The 23,014-nt window shown below is 40.7% G+C and overlaps 1 protein-coding gene across 3 annotated transcripts in view; it reads right to left on the bottom strand.

Moving 5' to 3' along the window:
• Positions 1 to 306: 306 nt before the first annotated feature.
• Positions 307 to 23,014, bottom strand: part of mideasa (mitotic deacetylase associated SANT domain protein a) — a 58,859-nt gene continuing 36,151 nt past the window's right edge. For 2 of the 3 annotated variants that reach the window (XM_060916364.1, XM_060916366.1), the window contains 5 exons: positions 22,546 to 22,634; positions 22,299 to 22,421; positions 14,409 to 14,531; positions 8,238 to 8,434; positions 307 to 1,392 (listed from right to left, as the gene is read on the bottom strand). In XM_060916364.1, the coding sequence (XP_060772347.1) occupies positions 1,179 to 1,392; positions 8,238 to 8,434; positions 14,409 to 14,531; positions 22,299 to 22,421; positions 22,546 to 22,634 (746 nt within the window). In that variant the 3' untranslated portion in view covers positions 307 to 1,178. The remainder of the gene's footprint in view (positions 1,393 to 8,237; positions 8,435 to 14,408; positions 14,532 to 22,298; positions 22,422 to 22,545; positions 22,635 to 23,014) is intronic. The other variant, XM_060916365.1, reaches the window with a different exon arrangement.

The following is a 23,014-nucleotide window of genomic DNA, read 5'->3' as shown; positions in this document are numbered from 1 at the left end:
TAGTCAAGAGCACAAGGCACATACTTATTCACACATAGGTCAATTTAGAGTCACCAATCCACCTACTAGCATGTTTTTGGGAGGTTGGAGGAAACCAGAGAACCCAGAGGAACAAAATATGGACGGGGAAGAACATAGAACCATGAACTATGATGAGCTTCATTGCACATAGCATAGTTTCAGGCATAAACAAATAAAAGTATCATGTTAGTGCAGCATTTGACTGGACGTTACTGTAGGTATGTGGAAGACGGTAGACAGATTCCAGATTTTTCACTTATTGTCACATTACACAATAGAACAGTGTTTTGTTTTTAATGCATTTATTTCACCTGTTCTGAAAACTTCCCTCCAATACTTAAGGCTTAGGTTGTGTTTATGTAGTTTCTAAAAAAGTCAAAGACAGAATAAGTCACTGTACACAAAGAAAGGACAATGTTTTTGGATGAACAGCTGTTACATGGCGTTAGGTCCCTAATCATACATATCGTTTAGTGTATGAAGTGCTTAGTTTAACAGCCACAAGATCACTTCTTAAGTCACTAAAATGTTAAACTGCACAATTTTTTTTTTTATACTTTGTATAAATATCAATTACAAAATACACAGAAGTCAATATATATTTTCGACTATTTATAATTTTCATATACAAAATACATCTGATTGAAAATTACCCTTACTTTTCTGGATTAAAGATCAAAATAATAGTGTATCCTTGAGCTGATAAGACAATAAAATAGTACAAAATACAATTTCTTTGATTATAATATCTTGTCTTTTTGCCTGAATAATCCTTTTCGTAAATCAATAAAAAACCACAGTATTATTTAACATAATATGTAAAGTTATATAAATCAGACATTCATAGAAAATATTCCCCAAGTTATTACAAAAGTTGCTCTAAAAACTTTGCTGTATTATCTGGAAGTGGGGGGAAATAAAAGGGAGCAAAGGTCGTGTAGTCTGTTCAGTCTACATTCGGACTTCTTTTCTTAATGAAAAGAAAATATTCATGTTAAGATGGTACAGTATGTTACAGCATATCATCCAAAAAACAAACAAAAACTAATATTACATTCACGTTATCTCTTTGGTTATTGGGTAATAAAGAATCCATTGGATCTGGAATCGATTTGACTTAAGTGGCACCGCTTCAATCAAGAAAAAAAAAAAAGTTATCATCTCCAGTCATCATCTCTCTCGTTGTCCGGCTCGATGACATACTCTTCAGGGTCGCTATCATCCTCAAACCTCTCCGTCTCTGCTGCCTTGAGCCTGGCCATCGCCGCCAGCCGCTCCTCTTCCTCTCTCTGCCGCTGAGCCGCTGCTTTCTTCTCCTGCTCGGCGTGGCTCTTCATGTGCGCGCTGCGGCTCTTCACTTTGTAAAACACCCTGTCGGAAAATGGTCCAAAAACGTTATTAGAAAGTTCTGAAATCCAGGCCTTCGAGAAACCACATAGAAACATTTCCACCACAACACAACGTTGATAAATTCTCAATCTGATCGTTCTGAAAAAGCGTTGATCACTTTTCTTTCCGATAAATACGCAGGTGATTCCAGAAAACTGGTCGAGAAACTGACTATTTCTCGATAATCACCTCGAGCAACTCAGCAAAATGTTGGCCAATCGCTTCGTCACTGTAGCGCAAGTGAGGCGGAATTACAAATGATGAAAGAACATGCTGTTCCTAAAAGCACTAAAGATGCTACGAAGTTTGGTCTAAAACTATTCAAAGGGAAGGTGGAATTGTGGTTTATTTTATCGATTTCAGAACAAAGGATTTTATGTGACTCGGTGTAGATAAGTGACAAGTCTGCACCGCGCCTTTATTACATTTACATGCAGCTTTTGAAGTTTGAAATAAATTTTTTAAATACGATTTTTTAAACATTAAAAAAAAAATCACTTGCGTATTTATACTAAAACAAATTATCTGCCTCAGGCTCAGTGAATATCGGTGAAGAATAACCTCGACTTCATCTTGGTGAGGATTTAAATAATATTGGCTGGCTTTTTTTTGTGGTATATCAGATATACCATGAAAAAAAAAAACCAGCCATCATTATTATTATTAATAATACACATTCCTTTTGGGTGTTCAACACATCTTTCTCTTTCAAAATTCTCTCAAAAGCTTCCATACTTAACGATGCAAACATGGCGGCCATGTTTGTTTACAAACTGTCCCAGTCACTTGCTAGCACAGAAGTTTTACGTCTCTGATGTGTGACATCATGTTGTCTTGACAACCGTACAATATCGTAAACTGTATTCAATACTCACTCTCCATTGGGCAGAGTGACGTAATACACATAGGATAAGCGATATGCTAACAACATCGCATGCTATCAAACCAAATGAATGAAACCTGCTAGAAGGGAATAGAACACGTTTTTATTCCACCGAAAAAGTGTCCTGTGTGTATAATAATCACCGATATTTTACTTCACTTTGAGTGAATAATTGTTAAATAACAGCAGCTCTGCCAGTAGTTTTTGTATCTATAGAGGGTTCCCGCATGATGTCACCGCGCCGCGAGATTTCGGTAGTCGCCATATTGGAAGACCAAGTACACATCTATGCAAGTACATACATACATAAAACAAACTACACCTGAAATGTAGCCAGGGCCGGTTCTGCCCTAATCTGGACCCGGGTGCAACATCGCACAACCCCCCCCAAAAAAAAACAAAAAAAAAACACCAGTCTAAATCAGGACAACCAGTGTTCAAACTACGGGGGTACTTGGGGGATCCGAGATCCCCTGAAACAGACATGAGATCCCTTGAAAACGTGATTTGGGAAATGTTGGGGGGTCTCTAAAATATTGGCAAAATGATGTTTATTGACATAGCAATCGTGTGTAACGGGAAGCATTTGCATATCCGAAGTGTTGTGTTTACATCAAAGATAAAATAAACCGATATGACGACTGCTGCTGCCAGGTTGGTTGTTGAGTAGCCTGACTGTTTTTTTTTTTTTTCTTGCGTGTGGTATCATTGTTGACGCGAGGTCGTTTTTTGAACATGCCAATGCGGACATGATTTCCCCTGATGAGTTATGACTTCAGACGCGATGCGTGTGTGGAGGTGTGGAGTCCGCGTGATGTGCGTAAGATAGGCTTCTCATGTGTTTGGAGATCCGCGCTCCGAGACAAGCGCAAGCACCCCCCCCCCCCCCCCCCCAGGGAAAAAAAGGGACCCCCCGAAAATATCGGCATAGTTCGAACACTGAGGACAACCATCACATAACTATAAACATTTTAAATCAACTATTTTAACTAAATGGGCTATAATAAATAAGGCTGCAGGCAGCCACGGCGGGCTGCCTCAGAAAAGTAACCATTCAATGACACAACTGAAAGCCTGCAGCCACGGTGGGCTGCCTCAGAAAAGTAACCATTTGTCCTACCTTAACTTGTTTTGCTTTTTCTGCCTCCTTTTTTGTATTTTCGACCCTGCGTTTATTTTCTTTCCTTTTCTGAAAACCCGATTTGTGTCCAGACATTTTGTTCTGCTACCAACGAACTAACTCGTCAGGTCTCGTCTCTCGAGCCCGCGATGATTCCCGTGGGAAGGGCAACAATTGATACATTTTTACAAACAACCAATAAACAGCCAATAGAGGGCCTGCAACGTTCAGGCTCTCCTTTGCTCACAGACACTCAGTAATGCACTTATTCTCTGTCTCCTGGCAGAAAGCTCCTTGGTTTGCTTGTGTCTCAATCACAGCTGGTATTCTGTAGAAAGACTTCTTTTCACCTTTCCCATCAGCTTTGTTGGAACACCCTAACACAGCACAAAAGTTTACCATTGTAGGTTTATGATGAATCAAGTGCCTCGTGGGTTTAAATTCCGCGCGCTGCCGTTATTTCCCCCTAATCACGAGTTTGTTGGTCTTCCAATATGGCGCAGGGTTTGTTTACTTCCGGTTTCCGGTGACGTCAGTGGGAAGGGTCTATAGTATTAACTCATTTACAAGGTCTTGTATGGAGGACAATCTCAAATAAACAAATCTAATAATTAGCAAATAAAAAAAAAAGTGTTCTTTAATATAGAAAAATATAATTATTGCTACGGCGAGGTTTTCTGTGAGATGTTTATGTAACATTTACGGAAGGAGTCTCCAGTGTCAGGGTTTTCTAACGGTTTTCCGCTATGGAAAAGTCTTCAGGAAAGATGATCTAGTGATTTCTAAGTTCTCTGTAACATGACAAACTGCTGTTTTTCATCTTGTACATTTCAAGAAAGAGAAATAGAGAAGCTCGTGAAGGAAATCACTGTATATCCAGAACTGTACACCCTAAGTGATAACGAAAACTAATACCTTCCATGGATATTCCAGAGCATTAAATGCAACAATTAATGGATAAAAAGTATATTGCTGTCGTATAAGTGGAACAAAACAATCAGGACAATAATGGTAACAGTAGCTCCATTTCATCTCACCCCCCCAGCAGCCTGCTATAAGTGTTTCACAACATACAATGCTGGAAATGTTAATCCAAGGGTGCAAGAATACCAATAAGCCAATACTCTGTTTGACAGGGAGTTGAACATGTCAAGGTGTGGTTGGTTTTCCTTTCCTCCAGGTTAGGTTTAGTGCTTGCTTGTTTAGAGCTTGTTTACTAAAGAGGTGGCTCTTCAGCCAGTGACCCGGCTGTTTGAGCACTCAGGAGAAGTTCACTCCACCTCCTGGCTGCCAGAACAGAAAACAGACTTGATTCATGACTTCCCAGTGTCTTGAGGAACAGTGGGTAGGGACTGAGCACAGTACAGCACGGGGTTTGATAAGTGTCTTGAGAAGTGTGGAATGATCTGGGTTTGGGTCTTTAGGCAAGCATCAGTGTTTTAAATGCAACATGGACGGCTATAAACACAGCAGTGGGGTGATGCTGGAGAACATGAGGACACTGAAAGTTCTGTCGAATGGAGACTTGCCAGGATCACACTGTAGCCATATCTTGAGACTAAACAGGCCCCTGAGTGACCTCTGAAGAGAAACAGCTGGATCCTTCCGAGATTCTGAAGAAGAAACTTACATGAATAATTTGGGCTTCATGAAAGCTGATTGTCTAGAACCAGACCAAAATTTCTTTGGATGGTATGACCATAGAGCTGTCCAATTAGGTGATATGGAAATGTATTCCCAGGGATACATTTACAGCAGCCCAGTATTGATGGCATTTCATTTCAGGTGATAAGTCAAAGTCCTTCTCATGCCAGGATCTGGTCTTCCCAGGCAGTTTCTCTTGAGGCGCATGGGTGCGGCACCGATCTCCATTTCCATAGTCCTCTGCTTCTCGCCTATTATATACCTAGGGTTACAGTGGGGGGCTGGTCCTTTGGTAAACTACTCACATCTGTATTGCAGCATGCCTCACCAGATGGCAGTAGATACCATTTTGATGATCTTTGGTATGACCCAACCACGAGTAGAACTCGTGATCTCCTGATCGAGAGGCAAAGACGCTAACCACAATGCCAGCTTGTGGTCAAAGGTCAGGTGATACGATTAAAGCAATGCATAAATTCATCCTTATATGTACTAACCCCATTTCCAGAAAAGTCGGGATATTTTCCAAAATGCATTGAAAACAAAAATGTCATTTGTTCATTCGTGTGAACCTTTATTTCACTGACAAAAGTACAAAGAAAAGATTTTCAATAGTTTTACTGACCAACTTAACTGTATTTTGTAAATATAAACCAAGTTAGAATTTTATGCCTGCAACACACTCAAAAAAAAAAAAAGTTGGCACAGAGACATTGTGTTACATCACCTTTCCTTTAATAACACTTTCTGATCATATGGGATCTGAGGACACAAATTGTTGCAGTTTTACAATCTGAATTTTTGTCTATTCTTGCTAGACTTCAGTTGTTCAACAGTCTGTGATCACTGTTGTCTGATTCTCCTCTTCATGATGCCACATACATTCTCAATAGGAGACAGATCTGGACTGGCAGCAGGCCAGTCAAGCACACGCACTCTGTGTCAACAAAGCCACACTGCCACGCTTATTTGAGCAGGACAATGCCAAGCCTCAGTCTGCCTGTGCAGACTGAGGCTTGGCATTGTCCTGCTCAAATAAGCGTGGACTTCCCGGGAAGAGATGTCGCCTTGATGAACATGTCTCTCTAAAATCCCAATATACTGTACGTCTCTGCATCAGCAGTACCATCACACCAGTGTTGTAGTCGAGTCACTAAACCTCGAGTCTGAGTCCAAGTCAAGTCCAAGTCATTAAAAGAAAATTTCGAGTTGAGTCCACTATTGATCCAAGTCGTATCCGACAACAAGACTCCATCCACACCATTTGACGGTGGCTGTTGCTGCCTTTATGTGAAACTGTCTCTGCTACTGCGTCGGACTAACGTTACTACTCGACTGCCCCATTTTAGTTAACAGGCTACAGATAAAAAGCTTGTTCATCGCTCAGCAAGCCCCGCCCACTATCAACAGGGCAAATAACATGAGAGAGGGTTAACACTGGCTAGTTCATCAGTCAGCAAGCAAGCCCTGCCCACTATCAACAGAGCAATGAACATAGCGTGTCACTTCCTTCTCTGGGTGGAGTCTCGCCAAATGACGATTGAAGTTCGAGGTTGTCCCCGTCGTATCCTCGATAGTTCTTCTACATATGGAACACATAGCAGTGCATTTTTTCCCACTGCACAAGAAGTCTGTATAAATAAAGCAGACAATCCTAGGGGCGTTCTCTCCAGGCATTTTAGCACCATTAACATTTGTTTATTCCTGAACATGACATATGAACAGGTGAATGTGCATTCTCTTGCACGAAATTAGTATGAAAATTAATGTAGATATAAATATAAATATCTTATGCCAAATTATCATTGCATGTTACAAAAAAAAAGAAAAAAAAAAATCAGAGTCCTCGTCTCAAATTTACGAGTCCGAATGCAGTTAATGTACGAGTCCAAGTCATCAGTGCTCAAGTCCAAATCGAGGTTACGAGTACTTAAAATTAGGGCATGAGTCGGACTCAAGTACTACAATGCTGCTTCACATGCGCGCGCGCGCACACACAACTCACCCATGCTGTGGGCACTGATGCCCCACATGCCATCACAGTTGCTGGCTTTTGCACCTTTCTCTGTGGTTGGTTGAAAAGAGCAACTGGACTTGCTTGACGATTCCTAAAGGCATCCTCAGTTCTGAGGAACTGAGGATGCCTTTAGGAATCGTCAAGCAAGTCCAGTTGCTCTTTTCAACCAACCACAGATTACTATGTACCTGGACGACTGAGTTTCTTCACAGACACCTTTCTCTGATAACAAACTGGATGGTCGTGTTCACCTCTGGTACAGAGAACTCGGCACTCAGTTTTCCTGAAAACAAGCTGAAATGTGGACTTTTCTGACCTTTTGTCAGTTAAATAAAGGTTCACGTGAATTAACAAACAGATTTTTGTTTTTTGCATTTTGAAAGAGAGATTTCTCAACTTTTCTGGAAATGGGGTTAGTACATGTTCGATTAGTGCCACCAACCTCGTTCATATCCTCCGAACAGGTTTCATTTGCAACTCCTTTCGTTTATGTATAAATTATGAAACAGATGTGGGATTTATTTTTTTTCCCCCATTCAAAAATCAGGTGACAGTGGTGGTTGGGTATTTGTTTAACATAACGTACATTTCAACTCAGCTAATTATGTGATAATGATGTTCATAAAAGGAGCCAAGAGTCAAATAAACACAACCTGTAAAACGTGTTTAATCACATTTTGCTGGGTGCTAGTGCATATAGGATTAACCAAACCAGGGCATGGATTTATCCCGTTTCGCCTTAAATAATGAAATGAAATTCTGAATAAATATTTAAATGCATCAACATTTTTACAAATCACACTGTGATATCTCATCCCCTCCCCTACATTAATTTTCTGGCTGAGGCATGGCCAACGAGGACGGAAACATTTACACTATCAAGTTTTTTTTTTTTTTTTTAAAGATGAACATCAATACACTTTTGTTCTCCATAACACTCAACTTACTTAGTAGTTGATAGGTTACCATAAAGTAGGAAGGACTGGTTACTTCCGCTTTCTCTTTCTCGCCAATCACAACACTAACCAATCATCGGTGTCTGTGAGCTCATGTATGTGGAAGAGGGCAGACAGCGTATTCCTCTGTTTGTGAGAAATGAGGTCCAAGAATGATCCGATTTCAATGCCAAGAGTTAGTCTCTCTCACGCACACACTCCACTCACCTGCTGCACTTCTTGCAGGGAAATATGCCCTCGGGTTCTCCTTGACTCTTCGGGACATTTGACGGTGCGTTTCTCCTCCCTGCAGTCTCACGTGGTTTTGGAGTAAAGAAAGGAGGAGTCCGTGTTTCCTGCCTCATTACAGTTACCTCATCCAAAGCCACGACATTTGGGTTGCTCAGCACCAACACTTTCCCCTCCTGAAAAAGTGACGGTTCAGTCATTTAAACCAGATCCAAAACAGCAATAAAAGCCATCAGCTATGGATATAATCCATACAGTTCTCTGAACATAACATTATTAATTTAATTTAGAGTCAGGATTCCGCTACTCTTTAAAGAGAAAGCTACAAAGCAGCAAACACATAGTACTGCATCGCAACTAGGGGCATACACCATGATCCTGCCATAAAGGACAGCTTTGTAAATACACTGAAACCCCACTATAATGAACTCCTCCTTTACCCCTTTTCCACCAAATCAGTTCCAGGGCTGGTTCACAACTCGTTCAACTTGCGAGCCAGCTGAGAATCAGTTTGCTTTTCCATAGTTCGGGGTGCTAAGGGAAGCCACGTCAGTTACGTCGCTGTATACGTCAGTTACGTTGCTGTGTTTGCATAAACCTTGGAGCGAATATCGAAGCAAAAACAACACGGAAGAAGCAGCAGCAGCAACAACAATAATAATAATAAATGACTTCGCGTTTGTACAGCTGCTGCTTCTCGTCGCTTAAAAATGGCGATCTTTCGCGGTTTTGGTCTTAACAACTCCGCCCCCCCGCTGACGTAAGCGGTTCTTTCCTCTGGCCCAGCAGAGAGTTGGTGCTAGCCTGGAACCGGTTTTTCTGGCCCCAAAGCCAGTTCTTTGTCAGTGGAAACAGAAAACCCGGTTCCAAACTAAGCACTGGCCCCGAACCAGCCCTGGAACTGCTGTGGTGGAAAAGGGGCACTTGGGCGACGTCCAAATAGTTCGTAATACTAAAATGGGCCCATTTGTCACACCAAACACTTGTTATATGTGAAATTTTAGGCACATTCTCCTGATTACGAATTTCTCCTTCTGAGTCACTATATCGCAGTTCACTGACTGAGTTAAAGGATCATGAACGGAGGTGATTATTTCTTCGTCTGTTATGGAAATGACGGCGATTACTGGTGTATCATATTGTGTCACTGTCCGCTCACTGACTCGCTCAGTTTTCTAAATCTTCACCATTCAGTTAATGTGTTGCAAATCACAGATGAAGTCATTTATGTTGTGCCACAGGGTTGGGCAGGGGGTATAAAAACGCCTCCGGTGCGCTTTAACTAGATGTTAAGTTTAGCGGTATCAGCAGTCATTTTGTTCCTTTATCGATAATTTGATCTTCGTTCTCGATAATTATTAGCGATCGACACCTAAGCGAGGCTAGTTAAGCCTTTGTTTTAAGGCGTTAAGACGTATTGTTAACTCGACTTCGGACTTGATTACTTATTGTTTGTCTCTAGTGGGAAGAGGAGGAGCGCATGGCTCAGTGTGTATGTAAGCAGGCGAACGATGGATGTAATTGGAGGAAGAGTGTTTATTTACAAACAAGCAGGCAAACAGGTCAAAAACGTAAGACAAAGGCAGATTTGTGAAACGGTCAATGGTCACGTGAGACACAAACAGAATGGGCGAGGCAAAGACGAAAGGCAGAGTCCAAATACATAAAACAAAATCAAAACCAGAAAGGCAACACAGATACAAAGGCTTGGTAATGTTAGACACTCAGTACAGCGCGTATACGTACTTCAAGTCTGTGTGTTTAAAGAGTCCTTATACTGTAAGTGCGTGCTGTGATTGTGCTCTAATCCAGAACAGGTGCATAGTAATTAGTTTGAACGGTGCTGCGCACACATGGTGACAGTGAGTCCGAGCCTTCAAAAAAAACATCACTATGTCACATCCACGTGCATTAGCACTTGGAGCGCACAGTGCGCATGGACATGACACGGTCATGTTGTCTTGAAGACTCCGACTCCTTGTCATTAAAAGGCGAGGGACACGAACTTACATGAGAAAGTTCGTAGCAAGAGAGTTTGTTATAGCGGGGTTGCAGTGTATAACATTTTCTAGATGCACATCACTTACAACATGTTGCGCAAGGACAAACACTTGGGGGCGCTTGTTGCGTATTAGAGGGAGAAAAAACAAAAACCCGTTACCATCTAGAAGTTGATTATTTTTCAACGACGGCACCTCTCAAAGTGTTTTGATTCTTCTTTACACATCAACAATTCACCAATTATTATAATTCTTTACTTATTAACCAATAACATGCTTTTTATCCATTTATAGCTACATTTATTTGTATTGTACATTCACAAAATGACTGTCATACATCTGTAACAATTACTCATTTTCTTTGCGAAATAAACATTTTTAGTTTGCTTATTATTTGAAGATTACATGGCTCATACACCATATGTCCTTGTGTATGCTGTTACTACAGTAACAGCTTTAGATAACATTTCAGAATTTACAGTGATAGAAAATTAATCCAAACCTTCTGACCAATCAGAATGGAGAGTTTAACAGCACTGTGGTGTAACAAAGTTATAAAACACGACAGCCTGTTTATAACGAACAAACAACCACATGCACACAAAAAAAATTTGGGGTGACCCGTTCTTGGTCACTTGAGGCGATTCTGTTCAGTCTTAGGAATGTATTAAGCACAAAAACTTAAAATCTGTTTCATTGATTTGGACAATTAACTGGCCATCAAAAAAATTTGTGTCTTATTGTTGTGGGATAAAGGGTTGGCAATGGGAGGGGTATTCAATGAGAAGAGTAAAAAATTCCATTCCATTCAATGAGAAGAGTGAAAACCCCTCCCACTGTCATCTCTTAATCTCATCAGGTCAAGTGATCAAAATGGTTCGTGCCAATGGGTAAGGTCATGTTTTTTCACACATTCCAACACAGTTCTAAAACTGCTTTTTACAACAGCTTCATTTATCTGGTATTTTACTTTATTTTGGTATTTGACTTTATTTTGGTATTTGACTCTTCAGTGTGTCTTGAAATTAACTCTTGTACTATTTTACTCAGTTCACAGCCACAACCAACTCATCTCATTATCTCTAGCTGCTTTATCCTGTTCTACACGGTCGCAGGCGAGCTGGAGCCTATCCCAGCTGACTATGGGCGAAAGGCAGGGTACACCCTGGACAAGTCGCCAGGTCATCACAGGGCTGACACATAGACACAGACAACCATTCACACTCACATTCACACCTACGGTCAATTTAGTGTCACCAGTTAACCTAACCTGCATGTCTTTGGACTGTGGGGGAAACCGGAGCACCCGGAGGAAACCCACGCGGACACGGGGAGAACATGCAAACTCCACACAAAGGCCCTCGCCGGCCACGGGGCTCGAACCCGGACCTTCTTGCTGTGAGGCGACAGCGCTAACCACTACACCACCGTGCCGCCCACAACCAACTCTGTAATTTTGCTCCCACTCCAAATTTTACTCTCCAAGCTCAAAGTAGAGCAAAATTGACTATTTTTGAGGAAAATACTTTTAACTCTGGAAAAAAATGCTCAGTCATTTTTCCTGTGTCTGCACAGGAAACCTCATAATAAACAGGAGAAATATTTACACTTACTCAAGTTGATCTTCAGCTGGATCAAGTTGAAGTTAAAAAAAAACAAAAACCAGGCACCGCTCATATTCAGTGTCGCAGTTCTCAAGATTGAATTGAATCGCTGTCCTGAATCATCCGAAGCGGATAAAATCCGTGTGCCATGTTTACCTCCAAACAACCTAAACTATGGCTGACTGATTCGATCCTGTTTACGATGGGCGTTCCCACCACGAAAGAGAAACCAATCGAAACCGAAAGAGTGAAAGTGAATATCATGGCGTTGCCATGTGAATAGTCTTTTATGAATGTGTAAGCGCTCCGACTCCGGTGTGACGGGGTAAGGTGACAAGTTTTATGTTTCATCTAATTTAGGTAATTTAAAAACTAATATTATTTGGCAGTGGGCACATAGGAAAGCATCAAGTATAACGTTTATCAATATGTTTATCGTGCTTGTATGATAAAAACTCGAAGATATTTACAACCCCGATTCCAAAAAAGTTGGGACAAAGTACAAATTGTAAATAAAAACGGAATGCAATGATGTGGAAGTTTCAAAATTTCATATTTTATTCAGAATAGAACATAAATGACATGTCAAATGTTTAAACTGAGAAAATATATCATTTAAAGAGAAAAATTAGGTGATTTTAAATTTCATGACAACAACACATCTCAAAAAAAGTTGGGACAAGGCCATGTTTCCCCACTGTGAGACATCCCCTTTTCTCTTTACAACAGTCTGTAAACGTCTGGGGACTGAGGAGACAAGTTGCTCAAGTTTAGGGATAGGAATGTTAACCCATTCTTGTCTAATGTAGGATTCTAGTTGCTCAACTACCTTAGGTCTTTTTTGTCGTATCTTCCGTTTTATGATGCGCCAAATGTTTTCTATGGGTGAAAGATCTGGACTGCAGGCTGGCCAGTTCAGTACCTGGACCCTTCTTCTACGCAGCCATGATGCTGTAATTGATGCAGTATGTGGTTTGGCATTGTCATGTTGGAAAATGCAAGGTCTTCCCTGAAAGAGACGTCGTCTGGATGGGAGCATATGTTGCTCTAGAACCTGGATATACCTTTCAGCATTGATGGGGTCTTACCAGATGTATAAGCTGCCCATGCCACACGCACTAATGCAACCCCATACCATCAGAGATGCAGGCTTCTGAACTGAGCGCTGATAACTTGGGTCGTCCTTCTCCTCTTTAGTCCGAATGACATGGCGTCCCTGATTTCCATAAAGAACTTCAAATTTTGATTCGTCTGACCACAGAACAGTTTTCCACTTTGCCACAGTCCATTTTAAATGAGCCTTGGCCCAGAGAAGACGTCTGCGCTTCTGGATCATGTCTAGACATGGCTTCTTCTTTGAACTATAGAGTTTTAGCTGGCAACGGCGGATGGCACGGTGAATTGTGTTCACAGATAATGTTCTCTGGAAATATTCCTGAGCCCATTTTGTGATTTCCAATACAGAAGCATGCCTGTATGTGATGCAGTGCCGTCTAAGGGCCCGAAGATCACGGGCACCCAGTATGGTTTTCCGGCCTTGACTCTTACGCACAGAGATTCTTCCAGATTCTCTGAATCTTTTGATGATATTATGCACTGTAGATGATATGTTCAAACTCTTTGCAATTTTACACTGTCGAACTCCTTTCTGATATTGCTCCACTATTTGTCGGCGCAGAATTAGGGGGATTGGTGATCCTCTTCCCATCTTTACTTCTGAGAGCCGCTGCCACTCCAAGATGCTCTTTTTATACCCAGTCATGTTAATGACCTATTGCCAATTGACCTAATGAGTTGCAATTTGGTCCTCCAGCTGTTCCTTTTTTGTACCTTTAACTTTTCCAGCCTCTTATTGCCCCTGTCCCAACTTTGAGATGTGTTGCTGTCATGAAATTTCAAATGAGCCAATATTTGGCATGAAATTTCAAAATGTCTCACTTTCGACATTTGATATGTTGTCTATGTTCTATTGTGAATACAATATCAGTTTTTGAGATTTGTAAATTATTGCATTCCGTTTTTATTTACAATTTGTACTTTGTCCCAACTTTTTTGGAATCGGGGTTGTATCTAAACAAACGACCTACTCATTCTAAACCTGTCGAGCTTTGCCAGCGAGGCTCTCGACCCCAGAGGGTTAATAGAACTTAAGAAGTCAGTGAAGTTTAAAAGCTGAAATATGAACTAAAAGTCCTATTCTAAGAATTTAATTTTTGCTGATGTTGGGAATTGTGTCACTTCCAGGTTGAACATTTAGGGATGTTTGAAAAGCTACCAAAATTCTAACTTGTAAATACTCCGACTGTTAATTCAGAAGGTTAATTAGAAGAGAGGATTAAAAAATTAATCTTCATTTAAGAAAATAATAATCATGCCACTGCAGTGTTACACCGCTTTCATTTCCATCCTTCAGCCCTGGTAAGTTCATCATGCTATTAGTCTGATACACTGTCATTTTTTTAATCATTCCTTCCAATCTGTAAGATATTTTTAGACATCTGCAATCACCTTGATCTGTCCAGGAGCCAAACTGATCACATACTTACATTTCCACTGACCTGAAGAGTCTTTGTGATGTTCTGGAGGTGATCAGCGCCGGCGTCTTTGTGCTCCGCCTTGTTTTTTCTCTCCTCTCCTGCTTCCGGCTGCTCCTGTTTGATCTGTGGGATCTTTAGTGACAGAGATACGACAACGTATTCAAATAAACTTAAACCAGTTCATGAGAACCGTGATGATATAGTATGGAATCAATTTTGTGCCAAAATGTTCATACAATACTTTTGAAATATCAAACAAAAATGACAAATCAAAATACAAAAAAAACAAAAAGTCAATTTTTTTTAGACTGGCAAACAAATTATTCGTGTAATCGTGCAAAATATCAGTCTATTACTCTTCAGAAACCTTTTATTTTTGTTCCACGTCTTCCTCAGTTTTGTTTGACGGAATTTATTTTGGTTGCGATTCCAGCTTTCTCGTTTGCGCTCCCTGACTTTTTGCTTGCAGTTTTGGCACAAACTTGACGTGTGGGTGGGCTGTCCTGGAATACATTCCCATTGGCTAACTTGTGTTTGACTGACAGCTACACTCAGCCATTCCCCCGGAAGCTGTTGCAGTCACTGTTTGACGAGTGACCGATCCATTGACGGTAAGCAAGGATCGAGTGGACTTCAGTGGCGACTATGATATTGAATTAATTCAACAAAGTGTAAATTCAATATCATAGTCGCCACTGAAGTCCACTCCATCCTTGTTTACCGTCAATGGATCGGTCACTCGTCAAACAGTCCGCCAAAATCCGAGTAGGGAATGGCTGAGCGTAGCTGTCAGTCAAACACAAGTTACCCAATGGGAATGCGTTCCTGGACAGCCCGCCCACACGTGAAGTTTGTGCCAAAACTGCAAGCAGAAAGTCAGGGAGCGCAAACGAGAAAGCTGGAATCGCAACCAAAATAAATTACGTCAAACAAAACTGAGAAAGACGCGGAACAAAAATAAAAGGTTTCTGAAGAGTAATAGACTGATATTTTGCACGATTACATGAATAATTTGTTTGCCAGTCTAAAAAAAAAATTGACTTTGTTTTTTTGTATTTTGATTTGTCGTTTTTGTTTGATATTTCAAAATTATTGTATGAACATTTTGACACAAAATTGATTCCATAATATAGCTCAGTGCAAAAGTTTACACACCCAAAAGACATTGAGGATAGATGTTCCTAAATCATAAAATTTTAAAAAGGGATAAAAAGTGAATGCTTACGAACATGCATTTTGCATTCATTTGTTTTTGTTTCAAATTTTTAAAAAGGACACATGCTACACAGGTCAAATCAATATCTTACATTAATCTTGTCTCAAAAATAAATCCAAAATTATGAAAAACCAGCAAAGGAGAAATACGAGGAAATCTGTCCCGAGGTCTGACGAATCAAAAGTAGAAATTCTTTTTAGAAATCATGGGCACCACGTCCTCCAGGCTAAATAGGAGAGGGACCATCCGGCTTATCATCAGTACACACTTCAAAAGCCAGCATCTGTGATGGTATGAGGGGGCATTAGTGCACATGGCATGGGTACCTTGTACATCTGGGAAGGCATCATTAATGCTGAATGATATATACATGTTTCAGAGCAATATGCTGCCATCCAGACAAAATCTTTTTCAGGGAAGACCTTCCTTCTTTCAGCAAGACAATACCAAACTGCTTTCTGCACATATTAAAATTGCATGGCTCTGTAGTAAGAGAGTCCGGGTGCTAAACTGGCCTGCCTGCAGTCCAGACCTGTCTCTCATTTAAAACATTTGGTGCATTATGAAGCGCAAAATACGACAAAGGAGACCCCGAACTGTTGAGCAACTGAAATTGTATATCAGGCAAGAATGGGACAACATTTCTCTTTCAAAACTACACTAACTGGCCTCCTCAGTTGTTAAAAGTAGAGGTGATGCAACACAGTGGTAAACATGCCCCAGTCCCAAATTTTTTGAAACGTGTTGCTGGCATCAATCAAAACGAACATATATTTTTTAAAGAAACAAATCTCTTAGTTTCAACATTTGATACATGTTGTCTTTGTACTATTTTCAGTGAAATATAGGGCTTCCATGATTTGCAAATCATCGCATTGTTTTTATTTACATTTTACGCAGCATCCCAATTTTTTTTGGAAACGAGGTTGTAAAAAGGTAGCGGGGTGTAAACTTGAGCTCCTTCGAACAGAACTGCTGACTGAGATGGTAATATTCTGGATGTTTTTTTTTTTTTTAATATTTTTATTAGGATTTTTTTTTTCATACAAACAAGAACATTACACAATTCAAAAAAAAAAAAAAATAAAAATTGATAACGAGATTCTATTATGAAATAATTAAAATATTAAAGCTACACAGTACAAATAAAACCAAAAGGGGAAAAAAAAAAAAAAAAAAAAGGGAACGAGAGGGTCCGTCAGTTAGGGGGCAGAGACTGGAGAGAGTGGAAGAATGTAAGAAAGGGAAGCCACTTGTTATAAAATTTAGCAGAGTTACCGTTCACTGAATATCTGATCTTTTCCAACTTTAGAAAAGACATGACGTCACTGAGCCACTGACGACTCGAGGGAGCTTTAGTCGACTTCCAGTGGAGTAGAAGGTGGCGTCTTGCCAGTAAGGAAGTAAAAGCTAAAATATCCAATTGATGAGAGGTAAACCGGTTATGGTCCTCTGGGAGCCCGAATATAGCAACATGGGGGGAGACTTTTATGGTCACTGATAGTATTTTAGACATGGTATCAAAATAATTCAACCAGAAGCAAGAGAGTAGCGGACAAGAGTAGAACATATGGGTTAAATTGCAGGATGAGGCATGACATTTGTCGCATTTGTCAGCAATACTGGGATAGATTTGAGACAATCGAGCTTTGGAAAAATGGACTCTAAACAGTACTTTAAACTGTATAAGTGTGAGACGAGCACAGGATGAGCTTGTGTGAATTTTCTTAAGAGCAGTGTCCCACCAGTCATCCTCCAAGTTTAGATCCAGTTCATCTTCCCAGGCAGTCTTAACTTTAGTAACTGGCGAGCAATCAAAAGAAAGAAGTTCGTTATAAACTTTAGAAATAAATGATTTTTGAAGTGGATCGCGGTTTAAAAACACCTCCCAGTGTAGAGTAGGCGGTAAGGAAGGAAAAACTGGAAACAAAGCTTTAGCGCAGTGTCTAATTTGAAAGTATCGAAAGAGATGAGAAGGTGGGAGATGAAATTCTTTTGAGAGATCTATAAAGCTGCGAAAAATACCATCCTTGTAAAGGTCTTTAAAACATTTCAGGCCTTTATTATGCCATGCAAGAAAGGTTGAATCTGTAAACGGAGGTTGAAATAAATTATTCTTCAGTAAAGGAGCTAATGTAGACGCTGACTTAAATTTGAAGTGCTTCCTAAATTGATACCAAATTTTAAGTGTGGAGAGAACCACTTGATTATTTGTAAAGCCAGAGGGGTTAGATGGAATAGAAGAGGTAAGTAAAGCAGGTAAGGAGGATGAAACACATGACTGTGCCTCCAAGTTGCACCATGGCAGATTGGTAGATTTGAACCAAAATGAAATTTTATGAATATGTGCCGCCCAATAATACAGTTGGAAATTCGGAAGTGTCAATCCACCATTGAATTTACATCTCTGAAGTATGGATTTACGGATCCTGGGAGCCTTTCCACACCATAAGAAATCAGAAATAGTTTGATCAATTGTTTTAAAAAACTGCTTTGGCAGGAAAAGTGGGAGACAATGGAACAAAAATAGAAATTTGGGCAAAATGTTCATTTTAACTGCGTGAATTCTTCCAATTAACGAGAGAGGCAAGCTTCTCCATCTTTGGAAGTCAGATTTAATTTTAGACATTAAAGGTAAAAAATTAGCAGAAAAAAGTGACTTTAACGTTCTAGTAACGCTGATCCCAAGATACCTAAAGCCAGACAGATTCATCTTAAAAGGGATATCTGACTGTGTAAGCTGTGATGCTGAAGCATTAATAGGATAGCATTCACTTTTAGAGATATTCACTTTATAGCCTGAGAATGATCCAAATCTCTGGAAAGCAGATAAAATTGTGGGAATGGAAAGGACAGGATCTGAGACATATAACAATAAATCATCAGCATAAAGTGACAACTTAAATTCTGTGCCCAATCGTGAGATCCCTCTAAAAGTTGAGGAGGACCTCAGAAAGATTGACAAGGGCTCTATAGCTAGTGCGAACAATAGAGGAGATAGGGGACACCCCTGTCTGGTACCACGGGTTAGAGTAAAAAAACTGGATTGGATGCCATTAGTGGAGATGCTTGCTTGTGGAGATGTATAAAGGAGACGTATCCATGAAATGAACCCATTTCCCAGTCCAAATTTCTTTAGTATAGTAAATAAATAGTCCCATTCAACCCTGTCGAAAGCTTTTTCTGCATCAACCGAGATTACTGCTTCGGGTGTTGTTGTGGTAGTTTTAGAATAAATAATATTTAGGAGTGTGCGGACATTAAAAAATAACTGCCGCCCCTTAACAAATCCAGTTTGCTCATGTGAGACAATAGTTGGTACAATGTTTTCCAGGCGACAGGCCAAAGCTTTAGCAAGGATCTTAGCATCTACATTTATTAATGAGAGAGGTCTGTATGAGCTGCAGAGATTTGGATCCTTATCTTTTTTTAAGAGGAGACTTATGGAGGCTTGCCTTAAAGTGGGAGGGAGAGTGCCATGTTCCAGTGATTCTTTATAAAGAGCATGCAGTAAAGGGAGCAGTTTTTCCTGAAATCTCTTAAAAAATTCAACTGGGAATCCATCAGGGCCAGGAGCTTTGTTATTTTGCATGCTACTCACAGCGAGAGTGATTTCTTCTACCGTTAATGGGGAGTCAAGTTTTTTAGCAGCATCTAAGCTTAACACAGGAAAATTGAGGCTATCCAGGAATGAATTCACTTCAGTGGTGTCAGGTGAAGATTCAGATGTATATAAAGAGGAGTAAAATGAGTGAAAAACAGAATTAATGGTAATGGGATCCTTATGCAATGAGCCAGATGAATCTTTTATCTGAGGGATCATACGTGAGGCTGCCTGGCGACGTAGTTGATGAGCCAGGAGCCGACTTGCCTTGTCGCCATGTTCATAATATGTGGAGCGTGATCGTAAGAGAAGTCGCTCTGCATCACTAGTGGTAATGAGATCAAATTCAGTCTGTAAATCAACACGTTGTTTAAGTAAACTGGGAGAGGGGCAAGTAGCGAGTTGTTGGTCCAATTTGGCGATATTAATAGAGAGTTCTTGCAATTTGGTTTTACGGGACTTATTCAAGTGGGCAGAGTAGGAAATAATTTGTCCCCGCAAGTATGCTTTTAATGATTCCCACAGCAATGAACAAGAAACAGGTTCCATATCATTCTGATTTATAGAGATATAATCATCAATTTTAGTTGCAATAAATTCTGTGAACTTATCATCTGAGAGAAGTAATGTATTGAACCTCCAAGGTGTTGAGTAACGGGGTTGTGAAGAAAACTGAATATCTAAAGAAAGAGGAGCATGGTCAGAAATAACAATCGGGTGGTAATTGACAGACAGTACTTTGGGAATTAGTTTGGCATCAATAAAATAATAATCAATCCGAGAGAAAGACTGATGCATCTGAGAGAAAAATGAATATTCCTTGGTACAAGGGTTATAAAATCTCCAAGGATCAATGCAACTGTTCTTAGACATAAAATCTGAAAGTGACCTTGACATTAAAGAAGGGGTCAGAGTTTGTGGGTTAGAGCGGTCTAGGTTGGGATCAATTACACAGTTCATGTCCCCTCCAATTATAAGAAGGCTGTTGTTCAATGAGGGAAGACATTCAAAAAGTTTATTCATAAAGTGTGGATCATCAAAATTGGGGGCATATATGTTAACTAATAAAACGGGAGTATGGAATAGCGTGCCTGTAACAATTAAGTATCTGCCGTTTTTGTCTGATATCACCTTAGAAGCTGAAAACTGGATTGACTTACCAATTAAAATAGCAACCCCCCTGGCTTTAGAGTTGAAATTAGAGTGAAACACCTCAGAAACCCAGGAACATTTAAGTCTGACCTGATCTTTGACGCGCATGTGGGTTTCCTGCAGAAACACTAGGTCAGCTTTAAGACGTTTCAAATGAGCAAATATCCTTGATCTCTTAATTGGACTCCCCATGCCTTTAATATTCCAGCTCAAAAATCTCACAGAGGACCCAATATGTGGAATATCAGGAGTACGAGCGTTGGTGGACATATGTTAAGTTCCTAGAGATAGAAATAGACTGAAAACGGACCCCCAGGGAAGGAAGGAAAAGAGGGGAAAAACGCAAAAAATAAAAAAAACCCACAAAAAAGAATAAAATAAAAAAAAAAAAAAAAAAAACACCACACTTACAAATTGAACCCCCCACCCCGCCCCATTGCACTTACAACGACCCCATCCCCAAACGATGGAGAACCCAGTGCTAACTCCACAAGGAGTCAGATCCCCAAAACGAAAACTTGCGGCTTTGAGCATGACTATCGAGCTTCGGATTGAGCTCCTGCAGTCCTAGCAACATTTGACAGATCGGTACAACCAATCAAGTCCAAGTGAAAACTGAAAACCACACATTGTGCGTATATGAGAATAATAAAGAGGAAACAAATGAAATAAAGTAATAACTGTCAATATTAACTGACTCTGCTTCCTCAAGGTTGTGTATCATTTCTCGGTTCTCTCACTACTGAGCGATCTGATGAATGCACTGGCCTCTTCTGGTGATTTAAACTCCTTCTCTGCACCGTTATGAGTGACCCGGAGGCGCGCCGGGTACAGCAAACCAAAGCGAATCCCCGGTATTTCGCGGAGCTGGCGTCGGACCTCATTAAAGGAGGCTCGGGCACGGGCCGTCCTCGGAGTGTGGTCGGGGAAGACAGAAAAACTCATGTCTCCAATCTTGATCCGTTGCTGAGCCCTGGCTCGGCGCAGTATGTCCACACAGTCTGTATGGTAGTGCAGACGAGCGATTATGGGGCGCGGGCGCTCTCCGGGCTTCGGTTTCGGCTGGAGAGTACGATGAGCGCGGTCCACGAGAGGCTCCTTCGCGAGGTTAAAGGCCTCCTTGAGCAGAGAGGAAACAGCTGTAGCAGTAAAGGAGGTGGAAAAGTCTTCGGGAATGCCCACTAGCCGTATGTTGTTGCGCCGCGATCTCGCCTCCAAATCCTCGCATTTATTGTCCAATCTCGTCAGTTCAGTTGTCAGATGCTCCACTTTAGCCTGTAAGGTAGTAATGTCGTCGGCGCAGGAGGACAGCGATGTCTCCATTTCACCTACGGTAGTCTTCAGAGTGCACACATCGGACTGGATGTTTGTAATGCTACTGGATAATTCAGTCTTCACTGCCTGTAGCTCAGCCTTGATATTTGACAAGTTTTCGGTCAAGGCAGCCTGAAGCTCAGTTTTAAAAATAGCCGACATCTCAACACGGAGTGACGAGAGCAGCTCGGCCTTAAAGTCGTGGAAAGCAGCGCCGCCTGCGGCTTCAGCCAGACCAGAAGAAGAATCACTACGAGGCGGGGATGTAACGTGCGAAGCAGGCCGCGGTGGCTGCACAGGTACTTTAGGCTTTGGAGGCATTTAGATCGGCAAAAAAAAACCAGCGTTAAATTCAAATTATGGTGGTGGAGAACACACACACCGAAAAAAGATACAAAAGGTGTACCTAAAATAGGGTTTTTTAAAGGTTGCTGCAGGAGCTCGGAGAAACGCGTCCTACTCCATTAGTCGCTACACCGGAAGTCAATATTCTGGATGTTTTAATGGCTGAATTAAATTAAATAAACTTTTCACACAGAAAACAGAGGGAAGAGGAGGGGGGTGTTCATACTTTTGCATTTGATTCTACAAATCATGTATATGACTGCAGTACCTCAGGGACACGCTCTTCTGGATCCGGAGGGCCGTAGATCAGAGTCCCGCTGCGACCAACCTTCACCTGTTTCTTATAGGTATAATAAAATTCCACACACTGCGCCAGTGTTTTACTCTGCACCTACACACACACACACAAAATATACAATGAACAGAACAGAAATGCCCACAACATTTGGTACATGGGACATCGTGTGGAGAGAAAAAACAGGAAATGCATCCTTCAAATAAATAACTGTTCGTACCACTTTCTGCACTAAAAAGAAATCCTTTCTGTAAGCAGAGATCCCTTTATTGAAGTAGCGCTTTTCATCCACAGTCCAGCAGTCTGACCCTGATTAAACACAAAGCATTATATACTTCATTAATCTTTTCATTGCACCAAAACTGGAGTGAAATACATTCAGTCGGTAAACAAGTCGTCGATGTGCGATAGATATGAAAACGGTATACATGGTATAGAACCCCAAGCTGAAGCTCAGTACCAAATATCAAGCAGCTGTGATTTGTAGTTGCTGAGAAAAGTGTTATGAAATTTTTAGAAATCCACGCTATATGTTTCGTAAATACATTCAGTCGGTAAACAGGAAGTCGATGTGCGACAGACCTCAAAATGGTACACATGGTATAGAACCCCAAGCTGAAGCTCGGTACCAAATATCAAGCAGTTGTGATTTGTAGTTGCTGAGAAAAGTGTTACGAAAATTTTGTAAA

Source organism: Neoarius graeffei, chromosome 3, assembly GCF_027579695.1.
Source record: "Neoarius graeffei isolate fNeoGra1 chromosome 3, fNeoGra1.pri, whole genome shotgun sequence".
In the NCBI taxonomy this organism is placed as follows: domain Eukaryota; kingdom Metazoa; phylum Chordata; class Actinopteri; order Siluriformes; family Ariidae; genus Neoarius; species Neoarius graeffei.
This window is presented reverse-complemented; position numbering and strand designations above follow the sequence as displayed.